This window comes from Panthera leo, chromosome A1 (assembly GCF_018350215.1).
Source record: "Panthera leo isolate Ple1 chromosome A1, P.leo_Ple1_pat1.1, whole genome shotgun sequence".
Lineage (NCBI taxonomy): Eukaryota > Metazoa > Chordata > Mammalia > Carnivora > Felidae > Panthera > Panthera leo.
Genome location: NC_056679.1, coordinates 132331808 through 132358710, shown reverse-complemented (window position 1 = coordinate 132358710; position 26903 = coordinate 132331808). Strand labels below are relative to the sequence as shown.

General features: G+C 35.5%; 1 protein-coding gene across 1 annotated transcript in view; it reads left to right on the top strand.

Annotated features, from left to right (window-relative positions):
* ADAMTS6 (ADAM metallopeptidase with thrombospondin type 1 motif 6) overlaps positions 1-26903 on the top strand; it is a 295715-nt gene that overhangs the window by 111761 nt on the left and 157051 nt on the right. The window contains exons 7-8 of the mRNA XM_042940219.1: positions 10306-10349; positions 14494-14599. Coding sequence (XP_042796153.1) covers positions 10306-10349; positions 14494-14599 — 150 coding nt within the window. The remainder of the gene's footprint in view (positions 1-10305; positions 10350-14493; positions 14600-26903) is intronic.

Genomic DNA, 26903 nt, shown 5'->3' with positions numbered 1-26903 from the left:
GAAGAGAAATCTTTTAAAAGTATGTATCATGGTGGATATGGCCACATATGAATTATTTTTCTTATTACCATATCACCTCTTCCTCCCATCAGTCATGGGTTTTTATTGTTTCAAACTGGACTTAATATGGTCAGGCACACTCTTATGGTTTGTTGAGTAAGTGTTGTTATCAGTTATAATGAAGGGAAGTTTTAGAGCAAATGCCACTAAGCACACAAATATGTATTAAACAAACAAGGAATTACAAAATAGTTCCTATTCCTTGTTTTATAAGCCTGATTACATTCCAGCTCTCAGTTATTTAGGTGCGCTTATAACCTTTTCCATGAAAAATGCACTCATTTGGTACATAAACCCATTTTAGGGACAGAATTCCACTCCCTTACTGACACCATAATCTTTCAAGCAATGATTAGACACACAACACAAACACCAGGTGCTTTACGTTAAGTGTACAGCCTGCAAAGTTTGCTGCATTGTTGTATGTGTTCATGCAGATCGGGGGAGTGTTTCTGAAATATTTTGACCAATGTACGTAATCTGGAACATCACTAATATTTCTTCTTCATTGAAAAACATCTTTTTCAACATTTATTTAACATACATAAAGCTTCTTTTCAGTTATCTCTTGTGTTGGTCATTAGAGACAGCCATAGGTGGAACACCTTCTGATTAAATGTTAGTTATACAGAAATGTGAACAGCAGAGTAAAAATCTTTATAATTTCCCCATTCTCCCATCTCTTCTGTATATACCCACTGTTATCCTCCCAGATTTTTATCTGTAAACACACTTACATAAATATATTTTTTGTACTATGCCAAGTATTTTCTAAGTATTTTTTTTTTCTATAGAGAAAAAACTGGTTTGGTATTCAAGGCACTTAATAATCTGTCCCCCCAACAGAAACTCTCTAAACTAATTTTTCGATATTTTATCCTATATATTCAATGCTTCAGCCTTTCTGAACTTCTGATGGTTTCCTGCATATGCCATACCCTTTCAGATTCTGTTCCTTTGATGATTCTGTTCTCTGCCTGGAATGCCTTTATTTTTCTATTTTATCTGGTTATATATTTAAAATCTGTTTCAAATGTTATGTCCTATGTGAATCTTTTTTTTTTAGTTTTCTATTGTGGAATTCCTCCTTCCTCTCTATTTTCATAGTATTTTTATATATAACTTGACTATGGCAGTAGTCATCATTATAACAGCTATCAAGTATTGGCTCTACTGGGTGTAAGTTTAACTTTTTTTACACTTATTTTATTTAATCATCTTTCCACATTGTTGTAACTTACCTGCTTATATGTCATTTCCCAAATAGACCACAATTAACCTACCCAACTTTATTTAGATCCCATTATGTGGCAATATACTTGGACACAAAATAGGTCCTTAGCAAATCCATGTATGAGAAAATGAAAGTAAAAATGTTGCTTTTCAGCACTTGGTATTAAAGTAAATATGTAGATCATAATTGTTCTTGGTGAATATAGACTAGAGAAGGATACTGCATGAAGTGAATGCAAAAGCTACAAGGAAATGGTATGTCTTTTTCCTATATAGAGAATTCATAGGTATGTTAGAAGATTGGGAAAAGCTGAAGAAAATGCAAATAGAATGATCTTATTCTAAGATGCTTTAGCTTGCATTATTTGTTGATGGCTTTAGCCTTTGTGTGGGCATTTTGGGCAGTCATGACAGAATGAAATAATTTTCATCATGAGTGTAACATAAAAAGTGTATGCAAAATGAAAGCAATGAGAGGAGATGAGAAAGGACTGCTATGAGGTGGAAATAGAAATTGTATTTGTCTGTGATCTTCAAAAATTTTGCTTAATTTGCCTCGTAAAATAATTTGGAAAAATGACATACCACTTTGCAAATTTCAAAGTTACTATCTAGGGTCGCCTCAGTGGCTCTGTCGGTTAAGCGTCTGACTCGGTTTCGGCTCAGATCATGATGTCACGGTTCATTAGTTCTAGCCCCACGTCAGGCTCCACCCTGTCAGTGAGGAGCCTGCTTGGGATTCTCTCTCCCTCCGTCTGCCCTTCCCCCACTCACACTCTCTGTCTCTCTCTCAAAATAAATAAATAAACATTAAAAAATAAAAATAAAATAAAATACTTTTTATTATAACTTTAAGTAGCTACAAAGATTATAGTTAAAAACATGTTAACGGTAACTATTGTCTATTTCACTGAATCATGAAAAATGTTTACCATATGGTTGAATGGGCTAAATCAGCCCTCATTGCCAAAATCCTTAGCTAAGTCAGACTTGTTATCAATCAATAACACACCTGACTTCATTTTTTAGATCAAATGACCATGTTAATACATCCCATGCAAACTGTCTCGCTTCTGAATTCAAACTATATCCCCTTCTAATTTTCTTGCTTTATTCATAATGGATGGACCCCAGGATGAATGCATTCTTGAATTATCTCTTTGCATATATTCTTGAGACTTTTACAGCCAGGAGGCAATGCACCATAACAATGTTTGGATGGGTGAGACGTATGCTTTCTTTTTTGTAAAATAGAAACAGCGCAATTATGAAAGGAAAAAGAGGAAAGGAAAACTGGTTGCTTGCAGGTGCTTGCATTTGTAGGCAGGTCAGTTTTAGGAAAGGGAATATATGGAAGTTGAGAATTTGGATATAGATTCCCTATAGATATTTGTATCTGCGTTACTTATGAAAAGTCTTTGTTTACATTTTCTTGAAGACTCCTGGGATGGGTTATGTGTACGTAACATTATAGGCATTGGATAGTATGATCACGAGGTAGATTGTGACACAGAGAATATACTTTCTAGTGCTTTGGTAAATACACCAAGTACCCTTTCTATATCTTACATTCAAGAACGTACAGATAACTGCAATCCCATGGTTTACGAATTACGAGACAAGGGGTGCGGGGATGAGTATGTGAATGATCAGAAGAGAAAGCTATGCTAGAGAAGAAATCCCCTTCCCCAAAATGTAAAGCATACAAGATGAAGAGTTTGAAATTCTAAAAATAGGGAAAGGGAATCTCCAGGGTTTTTAATGAGTTCAATGGTAAGGTGGAATGCTGGTTGTGATATTTGTTTCTTTTTTTTTTTTTTTTAATATATGAAATTTGTTGTCAAATTGGTTTCCATACAACACCCAGTGCTCATCCCAAAAGATGCCCTCTTCAATACTCATCACCTCCCCTCCCCTCCCTCCCACCCCCCATCAACCCTCAATTTGTTCTCAGTTTTTAAGAGTCTCTTATGCTTTGGCTCTCTCCCACTCTAACCTCTTTTTTTTTTTTTCCTTCCCCTCCCCCAAGGGTTTCTGTTAAGTTTCTCAGGATCCACATAAGAGTGAAAACATATGGTATCTGTCTTTCTCTGTATGGCTTATTTCACTTAGCATCACACTCTCCAGTTCCATCCACGTTGCTACAAAGGGCCATATTTCATTCTTTCTCATTGCCACGTAGTACTCCATTGTGTATATAAACCACAGTTTCTTTATCCATTCATCAGGTGATGGACATTTAGGCTCTTTCCACAATTTGGCTATTGTTGAGAGTGCTGCTATAAACATTGGGGTACAAGTGCCCCTATGCATCAGTACTCCTGTATCCCTTGGGTAAATTCCTAGCAGTGCTACTGCTGGGTCATAGGGTAGTTCTATTTTTAATTTTTTGAGGAACCTCCACCCTGTTTTCCAGAGCGGCTGCAACAGTTTGCATTCCCACGAACAGTGCAAGTAGGTTCCCGTTTCTCCACATCCTCTCCAGCATCTATAGTCTCCCGATTTGTTCATTTTGGCCACTCTGACTGGCGTGAGGTGATATCTGAGTGTGGTTTTGATTTGTATTTCCCTGATGAGGAGTGACGTTGAGCATCTTTTCATGTGCCTGATGGCCATCTGGATGTCTTCTTTAGAGAAGTGTCTATTCATGTTTCTGCCCATTTCTTGACTGGATTATTTGTTTTTCGGGTGTGGAGTTTGGTGAGCTCTTTATAGATTTTGGATACTGGCCCTTTGTCCGATATGTCATTTGCAAATATCTTTTCCCATTCCGTTGGTTGCCTTTTAGTTTCGTCGATTGTTTCCTTTGCTGTGCAGAAGCTTTTTATCTTCATGAGGTCCCAAGAGTTCATTTTTGCTTTTAATTCCCTTGCCCTTGGGGATGTGTCAAGTAAGAAATTGCTGCGGCTGAGGTCAGAGAGGCTTTTTCCTGCTTTCTCTTCTAGGGTTTTGATGGTTTCCTGTCTCACATTCAGGTCCTTTATCCATTTTGAGTTTATTTTTGTGAATTGTGTAAGAAAGTGATCTAGTTTCATTCTTCCGCATGTTGCTGTCCATTCTCCCAGCACCATTTGTTAAAGATACTGTCTTTTTTCCATTGGATGTTCTTTCCTGCTTTGTCAAGGATTAATTGGCCATACTTTTGTGGGTCTAGTTCTGGGGTTTCTATTCTATTCCATTGGTCTATGTGTCTGTTTTTGTGCCAATACCATGCTGTCTTGATTACAGCTTTGTAGTAGAGGCTAAAGTCTGGGATTGTGATGCCTCCTGCTTTGGTCTTCTTCAAAATTACTTTGGCTATTTGGGGCCTTTTGTGGTTCCATATGAGTTTTAGGATTGCTTGTTCTAGCTTCGAGAAGAATGCTTGTGCAATTTTGATTGGGATTGCATTGAATGTGTAGATTTCTTTGGGTAGTATTGACATTTTAACAATATTTATTCTTCCAACCCATGAGCACGGAATGTTTTTCCATTTCTTTATATGTTCTTCGATTACCTTCATAAGCTTTCTATAGTTTTCAGCATACAGATCTTTCACATCTTTGGTTAGGTTTATTCCTAGGTATTTTATGCTTCTTGGTGCAATTGTGAATGGGATCAGTTTCTTTATTTGTCTTTCTGTTGCTTCATTATTAGTGTATAAGAATGCAACTGATTTCTGTACCTTGATTTTGTATCCTGCAACTTTGCTGAATTCATGTATCAGTTCTAGTAGACTTTTGGTGGAGTCTTTTGGATTTTCCATGTATAATATCATGTGAACTGCAAAAAGTGAAAGCTTGACTTCATCTTTGCCAATTTTGATGCCTTTGATTTCCTTTTGTTGTCTGATTGCTGATGCTAGCACTTCCAACACTATGTTAAACAACAGCGGTGAGAGTGGACATCCCTGTCGTGTTCCAGATCTCAGGGGGAAGCTCTCAGTTTTTCCCCATTGAGGATGATATTAGCTGTGGGCTTTTCATAAATGGCTTTTATTATGTTTAAGTATGTTCCTTCTATCCCGACTTTCTCGAGGGTTTTTATTAAGAAAGGATGCTGAATTTTGTCAAATGCTTTTTCTGCATCGATTGACAGGATCATATGGTTCTTATCTCTTCTTTTATTAATGTGATGTATCACGTTGATTGATTTGCGAATGTTGAACCAGCCCTGCATCCCAGGAATGAATCCCACTTGATCGTGGTGAATAATTCTTTTTATATGCTGTTGAATTTGATTTGCTAGTATCTTATTGAGAATTTTTGCATCCATATTCATCAGAGATATTGGCCTGTAGTTCTCTTTTTTTACTGAGTCTCTGTCTGGTTTAGGAATCAAAGTAATGCTGGCTTCATAGAATGAGTCTGGAAGTTTTCTTTCCCTTTCTATTTTTTGGAATAGCTTGAGAAGGATAGGTATTATCTCTGCTTTAAATGTCTGGTAGAATTCCCCAGGGAAGCCATCTGGTCCTGGACTCTTATTTGTTGGGAGATTTTTGATAACTGATTCAATTTCTTCGCTGGTTATGTGTCTGTTCAAGCTTTCTATCTCCTCCAGTTTGAGTTTTGGAAGTGTGTGGGTGTTTAGGAATTTGTCCATTTCTTCCAGGTTGTCCAGTTTGTTGGCATATAATTTTTCATAGTATTCCCTGATAATTGCTTGTATCTCTGAGGGATTGGTTGTAATAATTCCATTTTCATTCATGATTTTATGTATTAGGATCATCTCCCTTTTCTTTTTGAGAAGCCTGGCTAGAGGTTTATCAATTTTGTTTATTTTTTCAAAAAAAAACAACTCTTGGTTTCTTTGATCTGCTCTACAGTTTTTTTAGATTCTATATTGTTTATTTCTGCTCTGATCTTTGTTATTTCTCTTCTTCTGCTGGGTTTGGGGTGTCTTTGCTGTTCTGCTTCTATTTCCTTTAGGTGTGCTGTTAGATTTTCTTTTTGGGATTTTCCTTGTTTCTTGAGATAGGCCTGGGTTGCAATGTATTTTCCTCTCAGAACTGCCTTCGCTGCATCCCAAAGCGTTTGGATTGTTGTATTTTCATTTTCGTTTGTTTCCATATATTTTTTAATTTCTGCTCTAATTGCCTGGATGGCGCATTCATTCTTTAGTAGGGTGTTCTTTAACCTCCATGCTTTTGGAGGTTTTCCAGACTTTTTCCTGTGGTTGATTTCAAGCTTCATAGCATTGTGGTCCGAAAGTATGCATGGTATAATCTCAATTTTTATATACTTATGAAGGGCTGTTTTGTGACCCAGTATGTGATCTATCTTGGAGAATGTTCCATGTGTGCTCGAGAAGAAAGTATATTCTGTTGCTTTGGGATGCAGAGTTCTAAATATATCTGTCAAGTCCATCTGAACCAATGTATCATTCAGGGCCCTTGTTTCTTTATTGACCATGTGTCTAGATGATCTATCCGTTGTTGTAAGTGGGGTATTAAAGTCCCCTGCAATTACCACATTCTTGTCAATAAGCTTGCTTATGTTTGTGAGTAATTGTTTTATATATTTGGGGGCTCCTGTATTCGGCACATACACATTCATAATTGTTAGTTTTTCTTGATGGATAGACCCTGTAATTATTATATAATGCCCTTCTTCATTTCTTGTTACAGCCTTTAATTTAAAGTCTAGTTTGTCTGATATAAGTATGGCTACCCCAGATTTCTTTTGACTTCCAGTAGCATGATAAATAGTTCTCCATCCCCTCACTGTCAATCTGAAAGTGTCCTCAGGTCTAAAATGAGTCTCTTGTAGACAGCAAATATATGGGTCTTGTTTTTTTGTCCATTCTGATACCCTATGTCTTTGGTTGGCGCATTTAGTCCATTTACATTCAGTGTTATTATAGAAAGATATGGGTTTAGAGTCATTGTGATGTGTGTAGGTTTCATGCTTGTAGCGATGTCACTGGTACTTTGTCTCACAGGATCCCCCTTAGGATCTCTTGTAGGGCTGGTTTAGTGGTGATGAATTCCTTCAGTTTTTGTTTGTTTGGGAAGACCTTTATCTCTCCTTCTATTCTAAATGACAGATTTGCTAGATAGAGGATTCTCGGCTGCATATTTTTTTCTGTTCATCACATTGAAGATTTCCTGCCATTCCTTTCTGGCCTGCCAAGTTTCAGTAGAGAGATCCGTCACTAGTCTTATTGGTCTCCCTTTATATGTTAGAGCACATTTATCCCTAGCTGCTTTCAGAATTTTCTCTTTATCCTTGTATTTTGCCACTTTCGCTATGATATGTCGTTAGGAAGATCGATTCAAGTTGCATCTGAAGGAAGTTCTCTGTGCCTCTTGGATTTCAATGCCTTTTTCCTTCCCCAGATCAGGGAATTTCTCAGCTATTATTTCTTCAAGTACACCTTCAACACCTTTCCCTCTCTCTTCCTCCTCTGGGATATCAATTATGTGTAGATTATTTCTCTTTAGTGCATCACTTAGTTCTCTAATTTTCCCCTCATACTCCTGGATTTTTTTATCTCTCTTTTTCTCAGCTTCTTCTTTTTCCATAATTTTATCTTCTAGTCCACCTATTCTCTCCTCTGCCTCTTCTTTTTTTTTTTTTAATATTTATTTATTTTTGAGGCAGAGAGAGACAGAGCATGAACGTGGGAGGGGCAGAGAGAGAGGGAGACACAGAATCGGAAGCAGGCTCCAGGCTCTGAGCCATCAGCCCAGAGCCCGAGGCGGGGCTCGAACTCATGGACCGTGAGATCGTGACCCGGGCTGAAGTCGGACGCTTAACCGACTGAGCCACCCAGGCGCCCCTCCTCTGCCTCTTCAATCAGAGCTGTGGTCATCTCCATTTTATTTTGCAGCTCATTAATAGCATTTTTTAGCTCCTCCTGGCTGTTCCTTAGTCCCTTGATCTCTGTAGCAATAGATTCTCTGCTGTCCTTTATACTGTTTTCAAGCCCAGTGATTAATTTTATGACTATAGTTCTAAATTCACTTTCTGTTATATTGTTTAAATCGTTTTTGATCAGTTCGTTAGCTGTTGTTATTTCCTGAAGGTTTTTTTGAGGGGAATTCTTCTGTTTTGTCATTTTGGATAGTCCCTGGAGTGGTGCGGGCCTGCAGGGCACTTCCCCTGTGCTGTCTTGAATAACTTGCGTTGGTGGGCATGGCCCCAGTCAGACCTGATGTCTGCCCCCAGCCCGCCGCTGGGGCCACAGTCAGACTGGTATGTGTCTTCTCTTCCCCTCTCCTAGGGGCGGAATTCACTGTGGGGTGGCGTGGCCCATCTGAGCTACTTGCACACTGCCAGGCTTGTGGTGCTGGGGATCTGGCGTATTAGCTGGGGTGGATCGGCAACGTGCACAGGGGCAGGAGGGGCAGGCACAGCTCACTTTTCCTTCAGGGCCTTGCGGTACCGGCAGTGAGGCAGTGGATCCATCCGGAGGGATGGATCCGTAGAAGCACAGCCTTGGGTGTTTGCGTGGTGCAACCAAGTTCCCTGACAGGAAATGGTTTCCTTTGGGATTTTGGCTTGGGGATGGGCGAGGGAGATGGCGCTGGCGAGCACCTTTGTTCCCCGCCAAGCTGCGCTCTGTAGTCCGGGGCTCCAACTCTCCCTCCTGATGTCCTCCAGCCCTCCCTCTCTCCGAGCAGAGCTGTTAACTTATAACCTTCCAGATGTTAAGTCCCGCTTCCTGTCAGAACACACTCCATCTGGCCCCTCTGCTTTTGCCAGCCAGACTCGGGTGCTCTGCTTGGCTGGTGGGCCGCCCCTCCGCCCCGGCTCCCTCCTGCCAGTCCGTGTAGCGCACAATGCCTCTCCACCCATCCTACCCTCTTCCGTGGGCCTCTAGTCTATGCTTGGCTCCGGAGACTCCGTTCTGCTAGTCTTCTCGTGGTTTTCTGGGTTATTTAGGCAGGTGTAGGTGGAATCTAAGTGATCAGCAGGTCGCAGTGAGCCCAGCATCCTCCTACGCTGCCATCTTCCTTCAAAAAAAAAAAAGAAGTGATATTTGTTTCTTGAAAATACATTTTGATCTGTTGAACAAGAAGGGATTAATTATTAATCCCTTCCCTCAGTATTATGGACTATTATTTATGTACAATCAAAGAACTTTTATAACTTGGATTTTCCTGTAGCTTGTGAAATATTATATTTTACCTGAAAAGCTTTCATTTCTAGCATAAAACATAGGCTAATAAAAATGATCAGTGATTTTAAATTTCTTTTTTATTCTCACTTTAAAATGGAATGCTTTTGGTTTTAAAGATTGCAAGAATATATAAAAATGCTTAGAATAGGTTTTCATATCAATATTGATTTAGCTTTCTAAATGTAATGTATTTTAAAATATGCAACATTACCTATGGACTTAATATTTTCTATTTAGTTATAATGCAGTATAGCATTAGAGTCAGCCCAGCCAACATTAGGAAAGCTTCTGTTGAGCTATTTGTTTAACTATTTGCAAATTCACTTAAAAATACTTGTATTTTAAACATGCTAAATTGATGGTATGCAAGTCGGAAAACTATATGATATCAATTTTATTCCCATTGCTGTATTGGGCTAATTTTTTAAAACAAGAACCTGTGTTAGAGTTGAAGGAACTCCAGATAGTTCTCATAGCTCAGCAGTATAAAACACAATCTGTGGCTATAATAAAAAAAAAAAATATTCCAGCAGGTTCAAAGAGATTGGGGATAAAAAGCCACTCATTTGCTTTTTTGTAGAAGCAGTAGCAATCTGCAGACAAGCTATTCTAGCTTCAAAACAGTATGGTAGATGGTTTTCTGGAACTTGCAATTACAGAAATCCACTTTAACCTTTCTTTCTTACTGGCAGGTGTCCCATTGGCTTGCAGCCAGAGGCTGCGAGTGTAGTGCAGCCGGTGTGTCCCCCAGAGTGCTGAAAATGCCGACACTCCAGCTGGCTGCTCATAATTGCACTGATTGTGGTCTGACAACCCAGAGCTCCAAGAAAGAAATGTGATGAATATACGAAAATATTTTACAAATTTGATCAGATTACAAATTTCATCTCTCTTTTTTCTCCTCTATAGATATGATATCTGCACTTATAAAAATAAGCCCTGTGGAACATTGGGTAAGTTTTTTATGAAGGGAGGATAGTTCAGATTGTCTTTTTGGTCCAGTGACTTTACTCTTCATCATTAATTTGGTCATTTTCCTTTCTGGCACATCTGAAATTACTCCCATAAATTGTTAAAAACTTAACCTTTGTGGTATGTCACTTACTAGGAAACAAGTGGAATGATGATTAAAAACAACTTAGAAGATGTTTCTAAATCTTCAAACAATCATGTTGAATCAAAAGTTACCACTCTATAATGTATTTTCCAAAAATACCAAGGAATTTGAGAGCAAAGGAAAGCAAACAGCATCTTCAAATATCAGGCTAGGAAAGGAAAGGGGGAAAACTGGGGGGGGGGGGGATACTTAAAGGAGAGATGTTGTGTTCTTAATGTACTTCCTTCTGTGCAATTTTGTGGAACATGTATATCCCTGTAAATTAGGATATTAGAAATTTTCAGTACCTGAACAACAATAAAATAAGAGAGAGAGAGAGAGGGAGGGAGAAAGAGAGGACAGGAGTATTTTTCTTTTGCTCCCCAGATATCATTTGTTTTTTTGAAAAGCGTTTCTGTAGTATTTTAGAATTTAAAAAATTACATTTTGTTGCAGAGCATAACTTCATTCTGGTTAAAAGTTAACTGCAAATATAAATGGAGGAAAATGATAGCTTTCAAGTAGGCTTAATTGTTAAGCAACTAGAGTTATTTTTAAGAACAGGCTTTTTTTTTCTATGATAAATTTTTTAGTGTCATAGAGACTTTATACAGATACAAAAGTTAAGCACCTGAAGGTGAATATTTTACTGTCTCTATGAAAAGTCTCAATTTTCTTATATGTAAAGGAACAATTGTGAAATCTATTCCTATGCCCCTCAAAAGAATTTTGGGAAGATCAAATTTAAGTAGAAATGGTAGAAAAGATGTTACCCAATTTCCTAGGGAGTTCGGAAAGCCACCTGTTTATAGAGACTTGTCTTGATTTTTATCTGCCTTTCCACTCTTCTCCTACTGCATTTCCCTTGGGATTTAAGGGTAAAGAAGAAATCCCAATTAACCAATTTGAGTATTTATAGTGGAGAAGTTTGCTAGTTAAAAAGCATAATGGCAAAAGAGCTGTCTTTCCTTAGAGATCTCACTTCAAAAAGATTTAGGTTTTTAGGTTAATTAGACAATGTAATTCATTGGAAAGGACCCTAAACTGGAAACTAACAGCTGGCTTTGACAGTTTCATTGCATTAGCCTTTACTCTTCATTTAGGACTTTGTTCCCCAATTTCCTTATCTACGAAGTAGGAGCAGTATCTGCCCTTATGCAGCAGGGATATTGTAAAAATCATTTCAAGAAAGATGTTTGGTAAAGAAGTACTATAAAATGCACTGGTATTATTACTTATTGTAGAAATTATACTGTTTAACCTAACCTCTCTATTATTCAAATTCAATAAAGCATTTACTAAGTGCTTAATCAATTTTAGGTACAATGGACACTAAGCTTCAAAGCTAGAGCTTGTATTTTTCTAGTATATATATATTCTGAGGATATACATATGTGTATATATGTATACATATACATACACATATTCTATTCTGATTTTTGAAGGTAGATTATTTACATTGAGATATGTTCTTTATTAGGATATTAGTAATAACACTGCCTGTACTTTTCTTGTTATTTTTACCAAAGTAGATTCAAGATATTTTTCTACCCTACATCTCTTTTTTTCCCCGAGTATGTATTCCAACTTTTATAGTTTATTAATTTCTCAAATGAATACAATAATACTTTAGTACATGTCAATGCATTTTCAAGCTCAGTATAAATTATTTTTCAAATTATAAACCATTGTAAATTATTTTTTGTATTATGTCGTGGTGAAAACTGAGTGCATATGTTTACATGTGTTGACCTTCATATGTGGAAAATATATTATCAGTACAGAATTTATCAGGTTTTTTTCTTTTTGGGTGGTTATTCTGGCAACTTTCATGTTGGTTTTATGCTAATACTTGCATATTGTACCTTGCTTAGTACTTCTGATGACCAACTGTTACATGGCTAAGTAGATTTAAGGGTGCAAACTGTGGCCATCAAACTGAGGAAATCTAAATGACCCAAAGAGTAATCAAACCCCTATTAACACAGTCACACGTAAGAACTTTGACAACTTCAATTTTATAGAAATACAGAAAGTTGTAGGGGTTGTAAAAAATAACATCTAAATTATTTTATTTCACTTAAGATTAAGCTCTGCATTTTCAACTAGTAGTTATTTCCCAAATATGTTCTTTCTAAAGTTGTTCTTTTAGTAGAACAACTAAGTTAATTTTCTATCAGATACAGAAGTAAATCTGTGCTTGCAAATACACCTTGGGGAGTCATTGAGAAAAATACTACCACATGGCATAGACCAAACAACCACAATAACAACAAGCAAAAAGCTAACCCATGGAATAATATATTTTGGAAAATAGAAGAAATGTTAATTTCACAATAATTATTCTTTGTAATTGTTTTTTAGCCAAATTTCATAAAGCTCAAAACAGAAACATTTTTCAGTGTGGCTTTGTTCTTCCAATATCATGGATGATGTTGAACTCAGTAGCTTAAAGCCAGATAATCTACAGCAAACTTTTTTTGTATTCTTTCTCTCCTTCTCCTTCTCTTTCTTTCTCTTAATGGAATTTGGAAGTAACATTGATTAAATATTTTTGATTAACAAAAAAAAATCAAGTCACCTTGCCCCAACTAGTACCTCTTTTTACTTCCTCTTCTTCAGGTCTCAAGACTTCTAAGTCAGTAGAAGGACACTACAAGATAACACTAGTATTTATAATAACTCAGAGAGGCAGAAATCAACCTCTTTCCCAACTCCTGCTCCTTCCACATAAAACAGTAGGAAAAGCAAACAGTCTATTAGGTAATCTAACACTGACCTCAACTTTGTTCCAGTGTGGCTATTATGTTCATATTTTATATTAGAAGGTACAGAGAAACAATTTCTAGAACTTTCTTGTCAGTAAAAATATTAGCTGAATAGCTTTTACTATTCCAAATTAGTGTAGCTGGGAAATTGTACCTAGCATAGAACATTGTTTATTGCAGTCAATAAATATTCATTGAATTGAATTTGAACCACTTTTTGTGGGGAGATAATTATTACTTGGGTAATGATAGTAGACTACTAACATATAAAATATAAAATGTTTTTTCTACTTTTCCTTCAATTTCTTCTAAATAACTGTCATCCCTATATGTGTTAAATATGATTTGGCATCTGTTTCCTTATGACACATGACATTTTATCTTTCATACAAAAATTCTTTTTTCTAAGCACTGTTTTAAAGTTATGTATTAATTCACAGGGCATGATATTTATTTGGAAGTAAATATGAAAGCTTTTACAGGCCAAAATTCCCAAGGGAGGAATACCTTGAAAACATAACATTTCACTAAAATCAGCAAGTTAACACTGTAGTTTTTGCTTTATTAGTAAAACTAAGGCATTGAAGGGGGATGGGAGAGGGATAAATACACTGAGTGCGTGAAAGACTTGCTTTCCATTAAAATACCAAAAGACACTGTTGCATCACTACCAGGACTGATTTCAGAAGATTAAAAAAATGCAAAACCTATTTTTTAACAGTTCTCCTTTTTCTCTTTTGAATCATTCATTTTTGCTTTTATAAAAAAAAAGTCATTAAAAAATTATTTGGGATTCCCTTTTTTTGGTAACTAAAAAGTTGCTTGTATATTTTTATGAACCCACTAAACTTAAACAGATCTCTTTAGAAAAATAATGTGGATATATTTTGCTTTCTACAGCCTAAAGAATGTTAAAATAGAAATGCTTTCTTGAATTCCCTCTTCTGGCTCAAGTTACTAGGTGGTCCCAAGTTACCAGAAGTAAAATTTATAAATCTAACCCCTAGTCTAGACATTTTCCAGCACTGACTGCAGTTCAAAAAATATTAATGTCTAGCCGGCAAAGTGAAACTCCCCCCAGTGATTTTGCAAATGACTAGAAAGTTAACCTTTTGCCAACTGCTCCTTCTGTGCATGGAGGTTATTAAAAAGAATCCAGGCATTTATAAGTATGGGCTTTTTAAGACTGAAACACCTTGGCTTGACCCTTTGTGTCTCCTTCTGTTTATTCAGGCTTGGCCTCTGTGGCTGGAATGTGTGAGCCTGAAAGGAGCTGCAGCATTAATGAAGACATTGGCCTGGGTTCAGCTTTTACCATTGCACATGAGATTGGTCACAAGTGAGTGAGTTTAAGAAAATCAAAATAAATTTTAGAACTCCACTCTTTTGAGCAACTCATAACTACTGTGTGGAACGCCTGTGCTCAACCGTATTTTACTGCCTTTTTGTCTGATTTCAATAGAGAATGTTATCATTTGGGGTGTTGAGATAAATCATCTTAAGAACTGGAGACTTGTTAAATAATCTTTATGGTTCAATGACCCATAGTTTTAGAGTGGTGAATGCACCACACTTAAGTTTTGTTACATGTATTTGAAATAATTTATCTTTAGCATGGTCTGCTCATCACCTAGTTCCTCCAAGTTAAATTGTTTAAGTGATCTGTTTTTTCATTAAGTGACAATACCTATATATTTTAAAATCACTATTGACACTGCTACCATAAAGTCTACTTTGACTTTTCACTCTTCATACAGCTGTGAACATACCTTTTCCAGACATAAAGTTTGTGCAATTGATGCTGTGTAACTTGTGTTTTCAGGTGTACTTGTATGTCACTGAAACACACACACACACACACACACACACACACACACACACATAATCAAAACTGATGTTACAGAGAGCAGTGAGACATCATTTTCATCACTTTTTAGGAGGCTCTGGAGTTTTTAATATTTGCTTTAAATAAATCTGTGACCCAAACTGTCCTATGGCTGTCCCCCCGAATACACACACATAGCAGTAAAATCCTTACTTGTTTATTTCAAGCAACAGGCAGTAGTAAATGTAAAAGCCTGCTCATGTGGAAGGAGAGAAATTTGAAAACTGTAAAAGGATAGTCAAACAGTTTTAAGTAAAACAAGCAGCCTATTTGCAGGAACTCCTGACATTTGTATGATTTAAGTTTTACAGTCTACTTTTTTGGTAGAGAAATGGATGGGGGAAAAGAAGAACAAATAGAAATGAATGTTTATTATACACTTGCCTCAGAGGTCATTCCTAAGATAAATCTGTAGTTCAGCTATTTTTTTTTCAAAGTGGAGAGTGAAATTGAGTCAGTCTGTTGCATTATTTTGAAGATTGCAATTTAAATTATACCAAATTAGTGTTGATTTATGTAAAGGCAAGTGACTAGCAAGTTTAAACCTAACTTGATTCAGACATGAGGAAAAGTCAGTATTACAGTTTTAATGAAGTCTTAAAAATTTTGGTATTCTAGTTTCCATTGCAATAAACAGCAGGAGTACAAAAGGGGAAAGCCTCTGAACCAGTTTATCTTCAACACACTTAAAACTCTGGCTCATTAATGACTGTCATAATCTTATGCAACCACACTGAATTTAATAGGTTCCGTTAGATTCAATTACATTGAAAGGTTAGGACAAGTAACATACAGTGGATAAATTATGTATGTATGGGAGCACCATTTCCACATGCAGTCATAAGTTAGTCAGTGTCAGCATATGTATTGTAAGGCTCATTCTTGTATGTACTTAATAGCTGAAGTGAGGGTTTATCTTTCTTTGTATCTTTTATTAAGATGAAGATTCTAACTGACCTTCTCTGTCAGACTTCCTAGAGTCCTTTTTGTTGTTTTTGGCCTCTTGGGTAATTCCTTCTAATTCTTTGTAAGATGAATGGTTTGTACCTTATGTAGAAGATTATGAAAGAGAAGTAGAGTATCAATATACCTTTTAAGATTTATATGCTCTGGAATAACTTTATTTCGCAACTAATTCTTGTTTGATAATGCAACTGCTAAAAAATGAGGAGGTGGGGAATCTACAAAATGCTTTATGTTGAGAGCCAGAAGAAATTCTTCCATTTAAAAATGTTATTTGACAAACTAAAAATCAGCTATCTTTCCATGTCCAGTTGATTAATGGGTCAGTTTCCTCTATTCCCTTTTCCCCAGACAATGAGGCGGGATATATCTAACATATCTTTTTCAATGTAACAAATTATTATTTGGTCACTTAAGGAAAATCTATTTCATGGATGGAGATCCCTTGACTTGTTTTTAAGATCTTGGGCTTAGCTTTAAGGAACTTAGCAAGTCAACTCTGGCACAACTCATGGCATCACTAAAATACAATCCCCTATTTTTCCTGAAAGAAAGCAACAGCCATGTTAAATATATCAGGTATAGTTTTCAGTTAGAGTGTGCTGAATTTTTATAACTTGTATCATTTAGTAGGATGGATTGTAAGTGATATGACAATATCTGCAGGTTCATCACAGTGAAGAATATTTGACTATAGATTATTGAGAAGTGCCCTCATTGAATCACTAGACTGAAGATTTTCAATGTATTCTTTACATTGTGTAGAATATGGTTTTGCACCCACTGTATACTTGTGTAGGTATAGAATATCCATTTTAAACAGCTATGGGACAAATTTTTCCTTGAGTAGGCCTTGGTGACCACTTTTATTGGTGGGGGTGGGGGGTGGACCATACGGGAATTGAATTAGTGACCACTTTTATTTCTCTCCATGGCTTTGTGAAAACAAGAAAGATTGAGGTTTATGCAATATTTAAGTAACATGTCTAGCTGTAATGTAGCTATAAGCCAAAGGCAATTAATGAACCTTATAGAAATGAATGTTCATTGAAAGATTTTTTTTTTGTTAATAAACTAGTTGCCATAGATTTCAGCAATTGAAAAAATTATGATGTTGAAAGGGGGCGGCAAGAATTCAACCAGACTTCTTTATGTTGAGAAAAGTCTGATGTTTCCACATGGTATAAGAATAAATAATCTTAAAAAGATCTTAAAAATTGTCATAGTTATTTGAGATGCATATTGAAATACGCAGGACTGACGTGACAGGATGTCTGAGATTTACTTTGAAAATAAAATGAAAAAGAGAAAGATAAGGCAAGAATAGCATCTTGAATTTTATCATCTTGAAAATGTATGAATGGGAGTTCATTATGCCATTCTTTCTACTATTGTACATGTCTGATATTTTCTCACAAAAAAGAATAGGTCCTAAGATCATAAATCTTTTAATTAACTTAACCCATTTATTAATTAATCATGATTTAATGAACTATAACTCTGATTTTGAGAGAATTTATGGAAGTGTTAAATATTTTAGCAAAAGCTGCAGGTGTATATTGGCCTTGCTTTTGGAAATCAGTACCAATGTTTGGTCTTACCGATAGGGATATAGAAGATTGGTTAGGAGATGATTTTTTTTTTTTTTTTTAAGGAGAAATGTGGCAGACTTCATGATAAAATGGTAAATTAGGCTACCTGTATTAGGAAGCTCTTATCACTATTTTCTTTTATCTGAACTTGCCTTCTCCTGTTGCAAGTACTTAGGTTGTCTCTAAATGCTTGATTAGGGCTCTACTTTCATAGTAGAAGGCTAATGATTAACATACACTGAGGGATTCTTAATATTTGAGACTGTATTTGGGACTTTAATGCTTTTTGTCTAGTTTTGATGTCAAAATAATATTAGTCTTATAAATGAGTGAAGAAGTTTTCTATTTTCTGGAAGAGTTTGCTTTCCCATGAGTACATTTTAAAACACCATTTTGGTATAATTTACATACAATAAATATGCATACATTTTGAGTATGGATCAGTGAATTTTGGCAAATGTATATAACTGTTTAACCACCACCATAATCAAGATATCAACATTTCCATTACCTGAACAAGTCCCCTTATTCCCTTTTATAGTCAGTCTCCACCTTTTCTCTGGGCCCAGACAGCCACAGATCTACTTTCTATCACTATAGATTAGCCTTGTCTTTTCTATAGTTTCATTTAAGTGGACTTATATAGTGGGTACTCTTTTGTGATTAGTTTCTTTCCCTTAGCATAATGCTTTGGAGATTCACCCATGTTGTGTGTACCAGTAGCTTTGTTGTTGTTGTTTTTGTTGTTGTTGTTGTTTTCTGAATAATATTCCCTATCAATAATGATAGCACCTACCACATTTTAGGTTTTTTCTAGTTTGGGGCTATTATGATGAATAGAACTGCTGTGAACATCCACGTACACGTATTTGTTTGGACATATACTTTCATCTCTCTTGGGTGGTACTGTTGGTAGTATGGTATGTGTTAGGTTTACTCTATCATAAACTGGTTTTCAAAGTGTCTCTATACCATTTTACATTCCCACTAGCAATCTCTGAGAGTTCTGATTACTTCAAGATCCTTGCCAACATTTGTTTTTGTCTTTTTAATTTTAGCCATTATTATGCATTTCAGTGGCATCTCATTGTAATTTTAATTAGTTAAGCAACTATTTTCTGGTAAATAATGATGTTAGTGATGATGAGCATCTTTTCATATACTTATTTGTCATTCATTATCTTCTTTGAATATCTAGTCAAAATCTTTTTCCCACTTTTTCTTTTTAACTGTGGTGTTTTCTTCTTATTGAGTTGCAAGATTTCTCAATATATCCTGGGTAAAAGTCTTTGTCATATAAAGATAATGTGACTGTGACTATCTTCTCCAGGTCTGTTTTTTGCCATTCATTTTTTTATGGTATTTTGTAAAAAAACAGAATTTAAAAATTTTGATGAAGTGTAATTAAAAAAATTTTTCTTTTATGGTTTGTGTTTTTTGTGTCCTAAAATGTCTTTGCCTAGTTCAAAATTGTAAACGTTTTCTTCTGTATTTTTGTCTAGAAGTTTTATACTTTTAGCTTTTTATATTAAGATCTATGATCCATTTTGAGTTAATTTTTTGTGTAGTGTGAGGTAACAACTCAGGTCCCTTTTTTTGTCATGGATATCTAGTTATTTTAGCACAATCTTAAAAAATTGGTTGGTTTGTAGTTTTAATATCTTTGTTGAGTTCTGTATCAGAATAAAGTTAGTCATACAAATTAAATTGAATTGAGTTTTAGTGTTAGAATAAAGTTAGTCATATAAATTGCTCTATTTTCTGAAAGAGTTTGTACACATAAGGTTAATGTTATTTCTTCCTTAAATGTTTGGTAGAATTCACCAATGAAGCCATCTGAGCCTGGAATTTTCATTATGGGAAGATTATTGATTAATAATTTGGTTTTTAAATTAAATATAGGATAGCACATTATCTAAATCTTTTGAGTTTTTTTTGTTAATTATGTCTTTCAAAGCATTTAGACTATTTTAACTAAATTGTCAATTTATTATCATGCAGTTTATAATAATCCCTTGTCTTTTTTAATGTCTGTCATATGAATAATGATGTTCCACCATTCATTCTTGATATTTGTAATTTGTGTTTTCTCCTTTTTTCTTTTTTTTCCAGCTTTATTGAGATATAATTGACATATAACATTGTATAAGTTTAAGGTGTACAACGTGATGATTTGATACACATATATATTGTGAAATGATTACCATGATAAGGTTAGTTAACACATCCATCACATCATATAATTAATTACCTTTTCTTGTGCGTGTGGTGAGAGCATTCAAAATCCACTCTCTTAGCAACTTTCAAGTATACAATACAGTATTGTCAACTATAGTCACAATACTCTACACGAGACCTCCAGAATTTATTCATCGTATAACTGGAAGTTGTACACTTTGAATACCTCCATTTTCCTTCACACTCTAGTCCCTGACAACCTCTAGTCTACTTACTGTATCTAGGATTTCAGCTTTTTTAGATTATACATATAAGTGAGATCACAAAGTATTTGTCTTCAGTCTGACTTATTTCACTTGTAATTCCCTCAAGGTTCATCTTCGTTGAACCAAATGACAGGATTTTCTTTCTTTTTATGACTGAACAATATTCGTGTGTGTGTGTGTGTGTGTGTGTGTGTGTGTGTGTTTGTGGATCTATATACCACATTTTCTTTATCCATTTATCCCTCGATGGACACTTAGATTGTTTCTATATTGTGGCTATTGTAATTAGTTCTCCAATGAACATCTATTTGAGATAGTCATTTCATTTCCCTTGGCTGTATACCCACAAGTGGGATTTCTGGATCATATGGTAGTTCTACTGTTACTTTTTTGAAGAACCTCCAAACTGTTTTCTATAGTGGCTATACCAATTTACATTCCCATCAACAAGGGTTCCCTTTTCTTTCCTTTCTTACTGGCTTTTGTAATCTATTGTCTTTTCATATTAACCCTTCGAACAGGTGTGATGTGATATCTCATTGTAGTTTTGATTTGCATTTCCCAGATGATTGGTGATGTTGAAAATCCTTTTCCCCTATATTTTCTTCTAGGTCTTATGCTTAAATCTTTAACTCATTTTGAGTTAATTCTTATGAGTTGTGCAAGATAGGGGTCCAGTTTCATTTTTTTGCAGTCCAATTTTTTCCACCCCATTTACTATGGAGGACTATTCTTTTCCCATTGAGTATTCTTGGCAACCTTTTATTTTTTATTTTTATTTATTTACTTATTTTTATTTTTTATTCTTTAAAATTTACATCCAAATTAGTTAGCATATAGTGAAACAATGATTTCAGGAGTAAATTCCTTAGTGCCCCTTACCCATTTAGCCCATCCCCCCTCCCATAACCCCTCCAGTAACCCTCAATTTGTTCTCCATATTTATGAGTCTCTTCTGTTGTGTCCCCCTCCCTGTTTTTATATTATTTTTGTTTCCCTTCCCTTATGTTCATCTCTTTTGTCTCTTAAAGTCCTCATATGAGTGAAGTCACATGATATTTGTCTTTCTCTGACTAATTTCACTTAGCATAATACCCTCCAGTTCCATCCATGTAGTTGAAAATGGCAAGATTTCATTCTTTTTGATTGCTGAGTGATACTCCATTATGTATGTGTGTGTGTGTATATATATATGTATATGTATATATATGTATATATATGTATGTATGTATATATATGTATATAGATATGTATATATATGTATGTGTGTGTGTGTATATACATATATATATACATATATATATATATGTATATATACCACATTTTCTTTATCCATTCATCCATTGATGGACATTTGGGCTCTTTCCATACTTTGGCTATTGTTGATAGTGCTGCTATCAACACAGGGATGCATGTATCCCTTCAAAACAGCATACTTGCATCCTTTGGATAAATATCTAGTAGTACAATTGCTGGGTCGTAGGGTAGTTCTATTTTAAATTTTTTGAGGAACCTCCATACTGTTTTCCAGAGTGGCTGCACCAGCTTGCATTACCACCAACATTGCAAAAGAGATCCTCTTTCTCCACATCCTTGCCAACATCTGTTGTTGCCTGAGTTGTTAATGTTAGCCATTCTGATAGGTGTGAGGTAGTATCTCATGGTGGTTTTGATTTGTATTTCCCTGATGATGAGTGATATTGAGCATTTTTTCTTGTGTCAGTTGGCCGTCTGGATGTCTTCATTGAAGAAATGTCTATTCGTATCTTTTGCCCATTTCTTCACTGGATTATTTGGTTTTTGGGTGTTGAGTTTGATAAGTTCTTTATAGATTTTGGACACTAACCCTTTATCTGATATGTCATTTGCAAATATCTTCTCCCATTCTGGTGGTTGCCTTTTAGTTTTGCTGATTGTTATCTTCACTGTACAGAAGCTTTTTATTTTGATGAGGTCCCAGTAGTTCATTTTTGCTTTTGTTTCCCTTGCCTTCGGAGACATGTTGAGTAAGAAGTTGCCGCGGCTGAGGTCAAAGAGGTTTTTGCCTGCTTTCTCCTCAAGGATTTTGATGGCTTCCTGTCTTACATTTAGGTCTTTCATCTATTTTGAATTTATTTTTGTGTATGGTGTAAGAAAGTGGTCCAGGTTCACTCTTCTGCATGTCGCTGTCCAGTTTTCCCAGCACCACTTGCTGAATAGACTGTCTTTATTCCATTGGATATTCTTTCCTGCTTTGTCAAAGATTAGTTGGCCATATGTCTTTGGGTCCATTTCTGGGTTTTCTATTCTGTTCCATTGATCTGAGTGTCTGTTTTTGTGCCAGTACCATACTGTCTTGGTGATTACAGCTTTGTAGTATAGCTTGAAGTCTGGGATTGTTATGCCTCCTGCTTTGGTTTTCTTTCTTGGCACCCTTTTAAAATGTTAGGTGACCACATGTATATGTTTGTGTGTGTGTGTGTGTGTGTGTGTGCTTGTGTGTGTTTGGGTTCCCTGTTCTCTTCCATGGCCTCCAGTGTTGTGATGCCACCAGCTTTTTTCTTTTTCAAGATTGCCTTGGCAATCTTTGGGTCTTTTGTCATTTCATACAAATATTAAGATTTCTGTGAAAAATATCGTTGGAATTTTGATAGGAATTGTATTGACCCTATAGATGGTTTTGGGTAGTTTGAACATTTTAACAGTATTTCTTCTATCAATCTCTTATTTCCTTCAGTATACAGTTCTTTTACCTCTGTATTTTTAAAATTTAATTTAATTTACCTTTTTATTTTGTGTAATCTGTAACCCAATGTACAACTTGAATTCATGATCCCAAGGTCAAGAGTCACGAGTTCTACTGACTGAGCCAGCTAGGTGCCCCTGATTAAATTTATTTCTAATTACTTTATAGTTTTGTTTATTTGTTTTTTATTTAAGAAAATTTTAAGGTGTTTATTTATTTCTGAGAGACAGAGACAGAGACAGAGCACAAGTGAGGAAGGGGCACAGAGGAAGAGAGACACAGAATCCAAAGCAGGCTCCAGGCTCTGAGCTGTTAGCACAGAGCCTGATGCGGGGCTCGAACTCAGGAACCGTGAGATCATGACCTGAGCCGAAGTTGGACACTTAATTGACTGAGCCACCCAAGCACCCCTCTAATTATTTTATAGTTTTTGTTTCTACTGTATATGGGATAGTTTTCTTTATTTCTTTTTCAGATTGTTCATTATTCTGGTGTAGAGAAACACCACTGATTTTTGTATGTTGATTTTTGTTATCTGTAATTTAGTGAATTTATTAGTTCTAACCATTTTTTGGTGGAGTCTTTTGGATTTTCTGTATTCAAGATCATGTCATCTGTGAACAGAGATAATTTTACTTCTTTATTTCCAATTGGATGTCTTTCTTTTTGTTGCCTGATTGGTCTGGCTAGCACTTACAGTGCTAAGTTGAATAGGAGTGGTGGGAGTATGGCAGATATACTTGTCTTGTTCCTGATTTTAGAGGAAAAGCATAAAACTTTTCACCATTGATTATAATATAGCTGTGGGCCCATTATATCTGGCTTTTATGATGTTGAGGTTGGTTCCTTCTATACACCTACTTGGTTAAGAGTTTTTATGATGAAAAGGGAGCACCTAGGTAGCTCACTTGGTTTAGCATCTGACCCTTGGTTTCAGCTCGGGTCATGATCTCATAGTTTGTGAGGTTGAGACCCATGTTGGGCTCTGTGCTTATAGCATGGAGCCTGCTTGGGATTCTCTGTCTTCCTCTCTCTCTTCCTCTCCCCTGCTCGCAAGCGCGCTCTCTCTCTCAAAATAAATAAATAAAGTTTTTATGATAAAAAGATGTTGAATTTTGTTAAATGCTTTTTTTTAACTGAGATCCTCATGGTTTTTAATTTTCATTCTTTTAATGAGATGTATCAAATTTATTGATTTGCATGTGTTGAGCCATGCTTGTATCTTAAGGATGAATCCTACTTGATCATGGTTTGTGAATATTTTAAGGTATTGTTCAATTCATTCTGCTACTATTTTGTTGAACATTTTTGTATCTATATTCATCAGGGACATTGGCCTCTAGTTTCCTTCTTCTGAATGTATTCTTCTGTTCTTACTATCAGGGTAATGCTGGCCTTGTAAAAGAGTTTGGGAGTGTTTCCTGCTGTTCATTTTTTTGGAAGAGTTTAAGAATTGGCATTTTTTTTTTAAGATTTTATGTTTAAGTAATTGCTACACCCAATATGGGGCTTGAACTCACAACCCTGAAATCAAGAGTCACATCCTCTACTGACTGAGCCAGCCAGGTGCCCTGACATTAATTCTTCTTTAAATGTTCGGTAGAAATCACCAGTGAATTTATCTGTCCCTGGATTTTTCTCTTTGGGGAGGTTTTGGATCATTGATCTATCTCCTTACTTGTTATTGGTCTATTCAGGATTTCTATTTCTTCATGATTCAGTTTTTACTTTTTTTGGGTTTTTACTTTTTTTAGGAATTTTTCCTTTTCTTCTACCTTATATAATTTATTGGTGTATACTTTTTTGTACTAGTGCCTAATGATTTTTGTATTTCTGTGGTTATCAATTGTAATGTCTTTTCTTTCATTTCTGACTATATTTTTCTAAGTTTTATTTTGTTTTTCCTAGTTACTCTAGCTAAAGTTCTGTCAGTTTGGCCTGTCCTTTCAAAAAAGAAGTTCTTGATTTTATTGATATTTTCATTGATTTTCTAGTCTCTCACTCATTTATTTCTGCTATGATCTTTGTTATTTTTCCTACAAAATTTGGCCTTATTTTGTTCCTTTTTTTTCTAGGTCTTTGAGGCACAAAATTAGATTGTTTATTTGTGATCTTTCTTTTTTTGTAAGGTCAGCATTTATCACTGTACTCTTCCCTCTTAGAATTGTTTTTGCTGGGGTGCCTGGGTGGCTCAGTAGGTTGAGCATCTGACTCTTGATTTCGGCTCAGGTCATAATCTCATGGTTCATGAGACTGAACCCTACATCACGCTCTGTGCTGACAGTGAGGAGCCTGCTTGGGATTTTTTCTCTCCTCCTCACTTTCTACCCCACCCCTCACATGTGCACACTCTGTGCACACTCTGTATATAAACATTAAAAAAAATTTAAAGAAAGAATTGCTTTTGCTGCTATCACAAGTTTTGGTTGTTGTTTTTCCATTTATGTTTGTCTCAAAGTAGTTTTTTTATTATACTTTTGATTTCTTCTTTGACCCATTTATTGTTCTTCAGTGTGTTGTTGAACTTCCATGTATTAGTGCATTTTCCTGCCTTATTCTTGTTGAGTCTTAGTATCATACTACACTGTGGTCATAAGAGTCTTAACAGGGAGCGAGACAAAACAGAAGAGACTCATAAACCTGGAGAACAAACTGAGGGATGCTGGAGGGGTTGTGGGGGGGGGGGATGGGCTAAATGGGTAAGGGACATTAAGGAATCTACTACTGAAATCATTGTTTCACTATATGCTAACTAATTTGGATGTAAATTTTAAAAAATAAAAAATAAAAATTTAAAAAATGATTTCAAAATTAAAAAAAAAATTAGGGGATACAGTTTTTATCATAAATACAATCCATACTTAATTTAGTCAATATTTGTCATTGTGCTAAGTGTAGAAGCCAAAAATATCAACACCAGTCATGCACCTGGCTGGCTAAGTCAGAGGAGTGCATGACTCTTGATTTTGCAGTTCTGAGTTAAAGGCCAACGTTGGCTATAGAGATTACATAAATAAATAAATAAACTTAAAAAATATACCAACACTCAACAGTCTCATAACTGAAATTAAAATTGTGCTATTCCATCCATTGTTTTTTTTGTTAATGGATGTATGCACATGTACTATATACACTATTATTTTTATTAAGTTTTTAATTTTAATTCCAGTATAGTGAACATACAGTGTTATATTAGTTTCAGGGGTACAATATAGTGATTTGACAATTCTGTACATTACTCAGTGCTCATCATGATAAGTATATCTTTAATCCCTTTCACCTGTTTCACCCATCCCCCTATCCACCTCTCTGGTAACCATCAGTTTGTTCTCTATAGTTAAGAGTCTGTTCTTGGTTTGTCTCTCTGTTTTTTTTTGTTTTTGTTTCTCTGTTTTTTTTTCCTTTGCTTGCTTATTTTGTTTCTTAAATTCCACATATGAGTGAAATCATATGGTATTTGTCTTTCTCTGACTGACTTACTTCACTTAGCATTATACTCTCTACCTCCATCCATGTTGTTGTAAATGGCAAGATTTCATTCCTTTTTTATGGCTAAATGGCATTCGTGTGTGTGTGTGTGTGTGTGTGTGTGTGTGTGTGTGTATACCACATACTTATATGTTCATCTATAGATGGACACTTTAGCTGTTTCTATAATTTGGCTATTGTAAATTCAATTTTTTAAAATTTGTTAAGACTTGTGTTGTGACCTATTGTGTGATCTATCCTGGTGAATGTTTTGTGGATGCTTGAGAAGAATGTGTATTTTGCTAATGTTGGATAGAACGATCTGGTTAAGTCTTTTAGGACCATTTGGTCTAAAGTGTAGTTTGAGTCAGATGTTTCTTCATTTTATGTCTGAGTGATCATTGTTAAAAATGAGGTATTGCAGTCCCCAGCAATTATTATATTGTTGTTTATTTATTGTTTTAGTTCTGTTTGTATTTGTTTTATATATTTAGCGAATCCCATGTTGGGTGTGTAAACATTTATAATAGTTACATCCTCTTGATAAATTGATGCCTTTGCTATTG